The following is a 13,712-nucleotide window of genomic DNA, read 5'->3' on the forward strand; positions in this document are numbered from 1 at the left end:
CAGATACCAGATTTAATCTGTCATAACTGGGAGATTGTAGTCAATGAAACTGGTGTGTGTCAGGCACGCCATGCTGCCTACGTACAGCCCCTGTTTTCCAAGCAACCCTGAAACCCCTGATGGGAATGAACACCCGCATCTCAGAGGTAAGCAGGCTGCTCTCACCATCTGCCGGGCCCGGTATGAAAGCGCTCTGGGGCTGGGAAGGTGCCGGCCGCGATCAGCCACATGCAAGGTGCAGGACTAGCGTGTGCACCCCCAAGTCACGAGGCTGCCAGACAGGAGAGATCCGGATGAGTTTTCTGCAGGCATAAATGTTACCATATGACAAATATTTTTAAGCATTTTTTAGGTACACAGATCTTCTGGAGTAAAGTGCAAATTTTACAAGATAAACGCAGATCTTCCGAGAAACAGCCAAGCCTTTATTTTCTTATACGGTATATAAAATGTATCAAAACACGATCGTTATTATGTAAGAGGCTTATACAAGATGAAATTCTTACAAAGTGGTGGGAAACATGCTAATACCTGTTTACATGTCGTAGATACTCAACCAATGTCAGCTCCCCTTCCTCCTCTCACGGACAGGACGGGGGCACTTGGGTGACTGTATCCTCCAAGTATTTCCAATGGATTTGTTAATTTGAAAATAGTTCTGATAATAGTTTGAGTTCTCACTTACAAACACTACACATGGAGGCAGTTTTTCTGATCGTTGCCAATCTGCAGTGACAGTGGTCGTTGGAGCCCATTGACTCTGACTCCATGACGGGGGGCACTCGGGCTCCCTGCAGATGCCCTCGGTTATTCTCAGCTCATGAACATTCTCTCGTTCTTTGGCTTATGTCTTCCACCCCATAGACTTGGTCTGGCAGTCACTACCTACTAGTGAGGCCAGACATCTTCTTTTTAACATTTATCAGACACATGAATAATTTGCTTATTCATATCTTTTGTCCACTTTTCAGACAGATTATCCTTTTCCTTATTAATAGGTGTTCTCCATAAATTCCGAATTCAAGACTTCTATTAGCTCTACCCATTGCAGACATTTCTACATTTGGGGCTTGTAGTTGTATTTATGTGTGTGTGTGTGTGTGTGTGTATGTGTTTCTTCCCACAAAGAGATTCAGAACTTGCATGCAGTTACATGTGACCAAATTTTTCTCTCTGGCTTGTCCTTTTGCACCTCGTTTGAGAAGCCCTCCTGCACCTCAGTGAGAGACTCTGCTGTGAGTTCCTCGGCAGCACGCTTTTCCTATTTGATCCCCCTAGATAAATGTATTTTTGTATGATGTGAGATAAGGCTCCCATATGACCTGTCCCCACACAGACTGCCATTTGTCCCAACACTTCTCACAGCTGCCTGTTCTTTCCTCGTGTTGGTTAAGGCCACTTTGTTCTACACCAAGTTCACGGACACGGGGTTCTACTCCCATCTTCTCTATTCATTAGTTGATTTTTCTCTGTGCCTCTGTCAGATTGCTTTAACAGTCATGTACATAGAAAGTGTTGATACCTAGTAGGGATGGTCCTTCCTAACAAATCTCTTAAGCTTGTTTTGGAATATTTTTGTCCTTATTCTTTTATGCAGGTCTTAGGTCACTCTGAAGATCGCTCCAGAAAGCACGTTGAGGCCATGTGGGAAGTTTATAGGTTAGCTTGACAAGTGGCCATTTTCATTGTATTGAATCTTTATTGATTAAAAATATCATAGATGTCCTTATTTATTTAGATCTTCTTATAGATCTTTCAATAAAGTTTTGGAATTTTCTCTTTAAAGACCTTCCAGATCTTTTATGAGATGGTCTTAAGTATCTAACTATGACTTATGAGATGGTCTTAAGTATCTAACTATGACTTAAGACCATCTTTTATGAGATGGTCTTAAGTCATAGTTTATTTGTTCCTGGAAATTGTATTTTTTTATTCAAGATTTTTTTCTATCGAATTCTTCCTGAATACCAAAAAAAATTTTTTTTTAAGATTTTATTTATTTATTTGACAGAGAGAGACAGCCAGCGAGAGAGGGAACACAAGCAGGGGGAGTGGGAGAGGAAGAAGCAGGCTCCCAGCGGAGGAGCCCGATGTGGGGCTCGATCCCAGAATGCTGGGATCACGCCCTGAGCCGAAGGCAGGCGCTTAACGACTGCACTACCCAGGCGCCCCATGAATACCAGAAAATTTAATTTTTATATGTTCATCTTATTATCTAGAAACATTGCTGAGTTGTTATTTTTAGTATAATGTATATCATTTTGGCTATCCCACATAGATAGTTAAATTATAAGGAGGTATTCGCAACAGGACAGAAAAATCAATGGCACAAAATAAGGACTCCAGAAGTGGACCCACTTATACGTGGACAACTGATTCTCAGAAGGTGTGCTGTTCTCTGAGACTCGCAGGGGCATTGGGTAGCCTCTGGAGACTCCCTTCCTTGGACATGGACTCAGGACATCACAAGTTCTTCAAGTTCCGTTACACAAGTATGTAGTGTTCTCAACCTTCGGCACAGGCCTGAGTAGCATAACGAGATGATAGCACTGGCCACCGCAGCCTGGGATGTAAACCCGCTTCCCCCCGCACACCCTGCCCGTTCCCATCCTGGTCCCCAGCCTGCTGTGGTCTGGCCTCTTCTAGCCACAGATCCTTCCCTTCTGACTCAGGGGTTCCTTCCTCTATTTCCTGCCACTGATGACAATATCAATTTCCCACAAGAGACTGTCTTTTTTTTTTTTTAAGATTTTATTTATTTATTTGTGAGAGTGAAAGAGTAAGAGCACAAGGAGGGGAGGGACAGAGGCAGAGGGAGAAGCAGACTCCCTGCTGAGCAGGGAGCCCAACAGGGGGCGGGACTCGATCCCAGAACCCTGGGATCATGACCTGAGCCAAGGCAGATGCTTAACCGACTGAGCCACCCAGGCGCCCCACGGCTGTCTTTTTATATTATTCAGTAAATCACAAACGTCTCCATCTGAAGTACCTACAGTTGCTCTACACTCCTGGTTTGTCCACTAAGAGCAGTGGATCCATCTGGCTTTGGATCTGAAGGAGGATCCGGGCCATCAAAGAGCATCTCACCCAAGGACCTCTCCAAATGCAGCGGTTCTCGGGTTCCACATACAACTTCCATAGCAAAAATTCCAACAGCTTTATATACCACTTGTCTGTGTGCGATGTGAATACCACGGCTTCTTAGCCCTGATTCTCCGGTGGGTGCCTGGTGAACGTAGGTAACGACGTAAGCACACCGGGCTCTGCAGGTGGACCCGCAGCACCAGAGACCCTGGATCCACCCAAGTCTCTGTGTCTGGCATTCTATTTCCCTCCGCTGTGTGAGGTTAGAAAGTGTAGCTCTTGAAGTTGGCCCCAAGGGGGCACTAATGACACGTCAGTGCTCCAAGAACCCATAGCCGGGCTTTTCTGATTCTGAGTCAGGAATCTAGAAGTTTGGGCAGACATAGGATGACAACATTTAGAAATGTCTTTCAGTTTTTCTCTCAAATCAAGAATTCATTCTTCTGTCTGTCTGGGATAACGCCCAATTTCCCCTCCTGCAGCCTTTCTCAATTTTGCTGTGGTAATAATGATCCTAGGGTTTTATTACCCCAACTAGGTCAAAGTGATCCAATTTGGGACCAGGTGGGAAACAGGAATGACTGACTGGTAGCTCTGTAGGCCATAGAAGAAGTCAGCCAAGTTCCTCTTTCATAACTCAAATTCCTTCCTAGGTTATTCTTAGGACAACTTTCAATGGGAGCGTTTATCCGGGCTGCACTGAACTATTCTGGTGGGAAACCAGGCTTTGTTCTGTTTCCTGTGGGTTTCACTTTTCCCTTGTGGAATGTTCTCTCTTCATAACCGCTGCCTGTTCACACTCAGTGCTGTGTGCTGTTCTGCCCATGACCTCACCTCGTGGAAGGTCGAGGAGACCTGGACAGACTGGGAGTGGAGACGGAGTCAACAGTCAAGAGGTGGGACAGGCCGCTACAGGAAGAGAGATGAAGAACAGGAGGACACTGAGCTCAGAGGAGAGGTGATCAGGGTCTGTGAAAGCTCTGTAAGATTAAAGCAGAAGGTTGAAGATGATAAATGAGGTGACACACAGAAATGTGCACCTACTTGTTAAGGAAAGGGAGATCTGGTACCACCGCTGCTTCCCTGGTACCTCTGTGTGTGAGGTACCATGGCTGTGTGCTGGGGGCCACGCTGTGGTGATGCCCTCCTCTCTCTGGAGTCTCTGTCTCTCCCGTGCTCTCAACTTGATCGACACCCCTCCTGAGACACCTGTTTCCTGGAATTAGCTTACCTGTGGAGGGCTGGCTTCTCTTCTTCCGAGGGCAGAGTTCTCTCCGTATTAGCCCTGACGGAGAGCCGACCGCTCTCTACTCTGGGAGGTAGTGACAGAGAACCCACCCCTCCTAAGACAGCTCATTCTACTCTTGAACAGCTCGGATAACTACATCATTCTTCTTTCCAGTACATTCAAAGTTTGAATTCACAGATTGTCTTGTTATTTTTAGGCCAGAACTGCTCATTTCTATCAGAAACTACATCCAGGGGCGCCTGGGTGGCACAACGGTTAAGCATCTGCCTTCGGCTCAGGGCATGATCCCGGCGTTATGGGATCGAGTCCCACATCGGGCTCCTCCGCTATGAGCCTGCTTCTTCCTCTCCCACTCCCCCTGCTTGTGTTCCCTCTCTCGCTGGCTGTCTCTATCTCTGTCAAATAAATAAATAAAATCTTTAAAAAAAAAAACTACATCCAATAACTTTTCACCCCTTCTTTTGCCCAAACTCTTGGGCAAATATTCAAATACTTGACCATGACTGGAATTTGGCTTTTCGTGATGAAATATAACTGGGCCATCGACCTGGGGCGCCCCCGCCAGATTATACAGCTGCATTATGGCGGCCTTGGCGAGGAACCACATGTCATCCACCCATCCATCCACGTGTCCTTTCAGTAAATATGCATTGAGCACCTAATAAGCAACAGGAACTCCTCCAGGGTCTGGTGATAAACCAGGAAGCTGAAAACAAATCCAAGTTCGGAGAGCTTACACTCTAATGAGGGCAGTAGACATTTTTCTTGACAGCAAATTAATGAATTAATAATTTGAGATACATGATCTGCTGAAAGATGATCCTTCAACTCTAGGGGGAAGTTCCAGCTTCTCCCCTGCTTTATGTTGGTCCCAAGGAGGAGTTGCAATATGTGGCCAAGTGCAAAAATAGAAGATAACATTGGGCCACAGCATTAGAGAATGAAGTTATTTAGGTGAAAACAGAAGCAAGGAGGAAAATTCTTTTGGGTGGAGGGTCATTTTTTGCTTCTCTCCTTTACAGACTCAATGTGCTTGGAAGTTACAAGTTCAAAGGGGAGTCCACGTGACAATCAGGGAAGCAAAGACATTGATCGGGCAGGTCACCAGGAAGCCGTACTCTCTTACTCCTCGCCCATCACATACATACTCTAGAACGGTCCATTACCGAAAGTTTGTATAAAGTAATATGACTTTGAGGTATTAGAATAGCTCAGAGTACATACATCTTTTCTTTTTTTTTAAATAATAATTTTTTATTATGTTATGTTAGTCACCATACAGTACATCCCTACTTTTTGATGTAATGTGCCATGATTCATTACTTGTGTATAACACCCAGTGCTCCATGCAATACGTGCCCTCCTTACTACCCATCACCGGTCTATCCCATTCCCCCACCCCTCTCCCCTCTGAAGCCCTCAGTTTGTTTCCCAGAGTCCACAGTCTTTCATGCTTCATTCCCCCTTCTGATTATCCCCCTTCATTCTTCCCTTCCTTCTCCTACTGATCTTCCTATTTCTTCTGTTCCATAAATGAGTGAAACCATATGATAATTGTCTTTCTCTGACTTATTTCACTTAGCATTATCTCCTCCAGTCCTGTCCATGTTGCTGCAAATGTTGTGTAATCGTTCTTTCTGATGGCTGAGTAATATTCCATCATATATATGGACCACATCTTCTTAATCATTTGTTGAAGGGCATCTCGGCTCCTTCCACAGTTTAGCTATTGTGGACAATGCTGCTATGAACACTGGGGTGCATATCGCCCTTCTCTTCACTACGTCTGTATGTTTGGGGTAAATACCCAGTAGTGCAATTGCTGGATCATAGGGTAGCGCAATTTTTAACTTTTTAAGGGACCTCCACACTGTTTTCCAAAGTGGCTGTATCAACTTGTATTCCCACCAACAGTGTAAGAGGGATCCCCTTTCTCCACATCCTCTCCAACATTTGTTGTTTCCTGCGTTGTCAATTTTTGCCATTCTAACTGGCATAAGGTGGTATCTTAGTGTGGTTTTGATTTGAATTTCCCTGATGGCTAATGATTTTGAACATGTTTTCATGTGTCTGTTAGCCATTTGTATGTCTTCATTGGAAAAGTGTCTGTTCATATCTTCTGCCCATTTTTTGATTTGATTATTTGTTTCCCATGTATTGAGTTTGAGAAGTTTCTTTGTAGATCTTGGATACTAATCTTTTATCTGTAGTGTTATTTGCAAATATCTTCTCCCATTCAGTGGGCTGGCTCTTAGTTTTTTTGACTGTTTCCTTGGCTGTGCAGAAGGTTTTTATTTTTTTTTAATAATATTTTTTATTATATTATGTTAGTCACCATACAGTACATCCCTACTTTTTGATGTAAAGTTCTGTGGTTCATTACTTGCGTATAACACCCAGTGCACCATGCAATACATGCCCTCCTTAATACCCATCACCAGCCTATCCCATTCCCCCACCCCCCTCCCCTCTGAAGCCCTCAGTTTGTTTCCCAGAGTCCATAGTCTCTCATGGTTCATTCCCCGTTCTGTTTACCCACCCCCGGTTCATTCTTCCCTTTCTTCTCCTACCAATGTTCCTATTTCTTATGTTCCACAAATGAGAGAAACCATATGATAATTGTCTTTCTCTGCTTGACTTATTTCACTTAGCGTTATCTCCTCCAGTGCCGTCCATGTTGCTGCAAATGTTGAGAACTCGTTCTTTCTGATGGCTGAGTAATATTCCATTGTATATATGGACCACAACTTCTTAATCCAGTCATCTGTTGAAGGGCATCTCGGCTCCTTCACATACATCTTTTCTGTATGAAAGCTATCCAAATCCTCAGGGTCCAAAAATCAAGTCTGATTTGGAGGAAGCTTTAGCAGTCGGTGACATCTCAGCATGAAATCCGTTTCCTAACTAGCTGAGGGATGTTAAGATCTTGACGACTTCCCTCAATCTCCCTAAACTTCAGTTTCCACATCACAGATGACAAAATCGGATTCTGTAGCTTCTAAGTTCCTTCAAACTCTGGTTTCCCAAAATGACCAAAATAATATGAATGTTATTAGAATGATATTGGGCAAGGAGATTAAAATAAGTCTATATTTTACTCTTGGCATCTAAGCCTCGGAATACAAGACACACCATCAGAGAGAAGGCAGTACAAGCGAGAACAGCTCACTGTTTTTCCACAGACCTTGGCCCCAAACCACACGGGCAGATCTGTAAAGCCTCTTTTCCTCAGATTAGTTGCACATACAGAGCCTTGGACCTTCCCAGAGGGAGACACCCCATTGCATCCTTCCCAGCTTCCACCTCATCCTCCTTCCCTCCCCCTCACACACCTTCCCCAAAGCAGGACCACAGCCTGATTCCCAACAGAGGGCTGGGAGGGACCCTCTGAGTATCATTGGGAAAGTGATTTCACCTTTCTGTTCCTTGCTTTTCTCATATGAGGAGAGTGAGACGGAGAAAACGATCAACCATCTACAGCCAGGCTAGAGACCAGGTGACACAACATAGTTGCAAAACACCAGGCAGTCAATACGGGATCAAGAAATAGACTGGAAATGCCGGGTCTGGGATCCCTGCTCTGCCATTGTGCTGGACAGTGAAAGAAGGAGTCTTCAGTGCCAGCCTGACGCAGATCTCCGCCTGGGGCAACTTCCTGATGGAACCCGCCTTTGTGCAGCCTGAGAACCAGGAAACAGGGCTGCACAGCTACTGGGCGGGTGGTGCTTGACTACAGGAACGGAGCCAGTTACCCCACGTCACACGGGCCTAGAATCTCGGGCAACACGGGAGTGCCTTCTGGAAACCGCCAGAGGGTACCTGCTTGGACAGACCAGTGAGCCACCATACCCCCGCAGGGACACCAATCATGAACAGATTGTTCCGTGCGAAAGCAATCCTTCCCTAGGACACAGCGCTTGGCAGCTGAAGCACAGAGGGTTTCTGTGCTGACACGTGCGCTCGGCTGCCTTTCTCGGAGCAGGGCACAGCCGTGCAACATGTCTATTCTTGAGCCCAGCCTTACCGTGGCAAGATCACACCCAAAGTATAAATGCAAGTACCTCTTGGGACCTGGGGCCCCACCCTGATCTGCAGGCCACAGACGATTGCTTTTAAGCAGGACACCCATGAATTAGACTCCTGCTATAGCACTCCTTTAGCAAAAAAAGTTTATTATTTTTTCCAAATTATAAAAATTATACATGTAAAATATGGCATTAGGATGGCATAGAAAAGTATAAAAAAGAAAATAAAAATACCCATTACCACTCTATTCCCCAGCATTAATAGCTGGTATATTTATCGCTGAATTTCTTTCGTATATATTTGTATTTTTTTTTCTATACTTAGATTTCATCTCCATAGACATCATTGTTAATGGCATCCAGGTTTTTAGAAGGATATTATAGCGAGGTTTCCATATGTGAAACAGGATTGATTAGTGGTTTCTTGTTTTTCCTGGACTTGATGACCTTGAAGAAAAAGAGATGAAGACAGCAGTTGAGATGCAGCTGATTCTAGCTTTCTCCCTGCACTGACTCTGCCTCCCAGCCACCGGCTGCATCCCCTTCTCTCCTCTTCCTATAAGGCTCTCACTCCCACCCCTCCCTTCAATGAATTCCTGGTCTTTGAGTCACCCCACCACCTTGGAAGGAGGTCGTCCCTCACATGCAGCATGAGTGCATGTGGTCGGGGCAGCAGAGAGGAAGGAGCAGATGTACTCAATGCCAGGAGCTGAGGGGCAGGCTCTCACTGGGAAGACAGGTGGGAGGAGAGGGGGAGGCCGTGAGGGGAAGGCTGGAAGGTTTGAGGGCCTCAGAACCGGAGAGATCTACGAGTGTGGGGACTGCTGTGTGTCTGGATGCACCAACCTTTGTACTGATCTGTTTCATTCTGGTGTTAGCCTTTGATGGTCTTTCCACAGTCCCTCACGGATGTGTGCGACAAAGAGCATGGGCTTAGTCCTGTAGTACCAACCCCCCCGTCTTTGTAGACCAGTCTGTATATCTCACTAGAGGCAGGTAGCTCTGTGTTTTGAGATATTCAGGGGCCCTGTGGATCATTTAGGTCTCCTATGAACTCTGTTTAACATCCTGTGGGATAGAAGACGTTTGTCCCATATTGTAGATAATGAACCTGAGGTTCCTGGCATTTAAGCTCACTAGGCAGTTAGGAAATCACAGAGCCAGGATTTGAAACAAATCCGCCTTCATGAAGCCCAGATTTACTAAATAATCTCCCTGCTTTGACACATTCAACCAACTCTATAATACTTAGCTAATTTTATATACTTTGAAGGCCTCTCTGAGGTTTCTCTCTTCAACATGATTAAACATCTCCTTCTTTAAAAAAGGAGAGAATGATGGAAAGGACAGTCAGTCTAGTTTTCTGAAAGACTTCTATGTTGGAGAAACGATGTTCACCAGAAGTTCCCACCTTGATGAAACTGTGAATTACAGATCTCAGCTGTCTCGGTTCCGCACTTAGTTCAAAGCAGATGAGTTTGAGTTTATCACCTTCCTCACAGTTGACTTTGGTCAGTCGTCCATAGACCAAGACCTCCATCTTCCCTGTCTCATCTTGTATTTCATACCAAATGATGTGTTCATTCAACACATTTTTCTGCAAGAGAAAATCAACACTCTTTTCCTGAGAACTGGATCAGGTTTCCATATCTATGAGAAACACAGGGTGTGGGTGTAAACTTTTGTCTCTGATAGGGTAATATGAGCTGGAGGTCCAGAATGCGGGGTAGCAAATAGCTTAAAATATTTTGTTCAGAGAACTCTCCTTATGAGTCTGAGGGTTGCCGTTAATCATCATTAAGTAGATTATGTCATTTCTGTAATTCTTCTCCATTCTCTAGTTATTCACTCCTCCCATTCTGCCTGAATCCTGAATCTACATCATCTAGTCCCATTGTTCTAGGTTCCTTCTTACTCACTCTATTCACTAATTCTGCATATGCACCTGTATGCAAAGCCACTTAACAGAGGGCACAGGAAACAACAGGGGTAGAAGGAAAGAGCCACCCAGGAAGACACCTTTAATGGAATATGGAACAAAACTTCTCATAGAAAAGTAAGGCTGGCTAAGCTTAGTATTTCCATGATGTGTTGGAACAGAAATACCTTCACTAATTCTAAGAATTCACCAAAATTCTGCATTTTATTGACGATACTAATAAATCGAGTATTTTTTTAAACATTATTTTGGGGGAGGGGCAGTGGGAGAGGGAGAGAGAGACTCTTAAGCAGACTCCACACCCAGCATGGAGCCCAATGTGGGGCTCATTCTCACAACCCTGAGATCACGACCTGAGCTGAAATCAAGAGTTGGATGCTTGAACTGACTGAGCCACCCAGGCACCCCATAAATTGAGTATTAAACAACATTATTTCTCTAGTCTTTTCAATATCCATATTTCCTATTAGATAATGCCAAAGTCAGTTGCCCAACAATATTTTGATGAGTGAATGTGAAGAGAAGAGCACTTTAGGATTCAGATGATCAGAATCTTAGCTAACTGTTGGAAATAGCTGCATTTTAGGGCAGAGTTATCCATGGATTTTTTACTCTGGTTGTCCCAACTAGCATTCAAGTTTGGGAGGGTAACTCTTTATTCACAGTTAACTTAAGCTGTCACTGAAATGGATGAAACAAAACTCAAACAAAATCATCGGGATATGTATACTAATAGGAAGTCTGCACTGGGCTGGACCAGGATACTTGTGAGTGGATCATCATATATGATAAATGCCAAGGATTCTGGGGAATCTCTTTCTGTAGAATTTGTGTGGCATTACCTTGGGAAGCAGAATATGAAGAGTTTTTCTATCCCATATCCTGAAGTGGGAAGCTTCTACCCAACTACCCTGGTCACTGGGGCCTGAGTTCCTGTGTTTCAGAAGATAACCAAACCCTATTTGGCAAGTTCAGACCTTCAAATTCTGGGGTTGCAGAAGAAATAGTACAAAACAATGGTTTGGGCTTACCTTATGCACCTGATATATCCCACTCACAAATGTTCCTGGCCCTTGTGAGTAAAGACTGTTGATTTTAGGAGTTGCATTTGCATTTTGGATCAGTCTGCTTGAGATTTCCATCTTTCGGTCAGCATTGACATCCGACACACAAGCGGCATCATACACCTCCAGGAACCCGTTGCGACCGTAATAATCTGATATGGCAATGACTTTCTTTGGAATGAACTTCTCCTTCAGGTCGACGTGAAAAACCTTCACTTGGAAGAATTGGCTCTCAGTAGCCACAGTGGCATGGAACATCTTTCTCTCTCCTTCCATGAGATCATATGCAAATGGTTCTGTTGCTCTCAGCACCATCACTTCCTTGGGGCCCTTCTGGAAACCCTCTTCTATGGAAGGTGCTCTAGGTACAACCTTCAATCTTGGTTTCTACTTGGAAGTACACACCAAAAAGAGGCACAGTTAAGAAAGAGAATACACAGTTGCTTTCTAGTGAGAGCTACCTAGGCTCAATGTTGAGCCTCCAGAAATACCTGCTTGGATGCATTTGGAAAAAATGAGCTAGGCAGAAATGGCTGACCTGGTATAATGTAGTGCATGAAAGACACGGAGAAGAGTTAAACAAAATTTCATTTATTTTCTTCATTGTTTTACGAGTTTGGGAGGAATAATATTTTTTCTTTAAAAGTGATTAACTCAAGATAAAAAGTATTTCTCCTAGGAGAGTTCTGTCGAGCATAGAGGAAGTGAGCAACAGCCATGTTGTCGTGAAGGGATTCCTAGTAGAGATGAGGATGAATATATTATCTTAATTTACCAATCAACTCATTCTAGTGAGTGAGTAAGATATAAATAGCTAAGAAAACAAATCACCCTAACAGCATTGACAGTGGGAATGGCTCCAGTCAGAAACCACTGATTTCATCTGGAATCAATCCCAGTAGATGTCACAATTGAAAGATGGAAACCACTAGCCCTTTTCCAAGAAGTGCTGTGCGAAAAAGGGATTAAACGAGCATTGGAGAATCTCATGAACTTCCCTAATTTGGAAACATCCTGGCTCCAGGCTCTTGAAGAGTAGCAGAATGAGCATCTGAAAATATGCTTCCTTGGCATAGAATTATTTTGAGCTGATTATTTTTGAAAAATAGCAGATATAGGAAAAGCTCAAAAAGAGAATAGAAATCGCCTTATGTAAGGAACATGCATTTATAAGAGTGTCTCTTTCTCCACCAGGAAGAGAAGGATGACTCTAAATCAGAGAATCTTATGATGAATGACCTGACTGAAATCTGCATAACAAACACCCTTGTTTATTCCGCTTTTCCTGGTAATCTCCATAGGTGGCCTCCACACCTTCCTTTCTCTTGTCTTTAGCTGAAGATGGTATTTCAGCTGGTGGTTTAGGCCACCTCAGGGAGTTACTAATTTTTCCCTGGTTTCTCCCAAGTATATATGAAGTATATATGTTAAAACAAACTTCGGCTTGTTTTTCTCTTGTTAATCTGTCTCTTATTACAGGGGTCTCAGCCAAGAAAGGAGGAGAATAATTTCTCCCTCTACCACACTTCTCTGTTGGAATAATGGCAGGACCCTGAGAAGAAGCATGTCAGTGGAAAAGACAAGTGTTAGGGGAATTTCTCTGACATCCTGTCTCCCCAGTGGCCTGAATCACATCAGAGTTTCAGGAGAGCACTTAGAATTGGAGGCAAGTATTGATCTGTAAAGGGAAGTATGAAGGCAAGGACAAGGCAAGTACCAGGGTCAAGTACGAGGTCACAAGTTGGCTGTCTCAGAGACTAGCAATGCTTCTTGTGATCTGACCTGGAAAATTATTATGGATCTACCCTGAGGCTCATGGGAGCATTTCTGATGGACACATGCTCTTCTTATGCTCATTGCAGGTCTGAGGAATACTGGAAAGAACCTAAAGTCAAATAATACAGAATTATTTTTCTATTTTGTGGAATAACCATGTAATTTTTCTTATACATTAAAATAAGAATTTAAATCTATATTGGTTGACTTAAATAACACTTTAAGGCATATTAAGTGATGGAAAAAAACCCTCAAATTGGATTATAGAAAAATATATGTCATGTGACAAAATGATATTCTTTGTACATACATAACAAAGGGTAAAATCAGAAAGACTATTTTCAAAATGTGACATTTCATGTAAGAGAGATCAGATAGTAAAATTTTACCTATTTTTGTCTGTGTATCTCCACTTCCTAAATTTCTTGAGATAATATTATTTACGTAATAAGAAATGGGAGAGGAAGAACAGGTAATAGTGCTCTGGTTGGCTCTGTATTTCTACACTCTCTTCCACCTAAGTGGTCTCTGTTGTGTATTGAGGGAAACACAAAAATAAAATCAAACAAACAAAT

At 43.5% G+C, this 13,712-nt stretch overlaps 1 protein-coding gene across 2 annotated transcripts in view; it reads right to left on the bottom strand.

Moving 5' to 3' along the window:
- Window positions 1-8,485: 8,485 nt before the first annotated feature.
- The window catches only part of LOC113246676 (gamma-interferon-inducible protein 16-like), a 28,150-nt gene continuing 22,923 nt past the window's right edge, over window positions 8,486-13,712 (bottom strand). For both annotated transcript variants that reach the window (XM_048225230.2, XM_048225234.2), the window contains 3 exons: window positions 11,329-11,748; window positions 9,770-9,955; window positions 8,486-8,805 (listed from right to left, as the gene is read on the bottom strand). In XM_048225230.2, the coding sequence (XP_048081187.2) occupies window positions 8,737-8,805; window positions 9,770-9,955; window positions 11,329-11,748 (675 nt within the window). In that variant the 3' untranslated portion in view covers window positions 8,486-8,736. The remainder of the gene's footprint in view (window positions 8,806-9,769; window positions 9,956-11,328; window positions 11,749-13,712) is intronic.

The sequence above is a fragment of the Ursus arctos genome, unplaced genomic scaffold (assembly GCF_023065955.2).
Source record: "Ursus arctos isolate Adak ecotype North America unplaced genomic scaffold, UrsArc2.0 scaffold_2, whole genome shotgun sequence".
Classification (NCBI taxonomy): Eukaryota; Metazoa; Chordata; class Mammalia; order Carnivora; family Ursidae; genus Ursus; species Ursus arctos.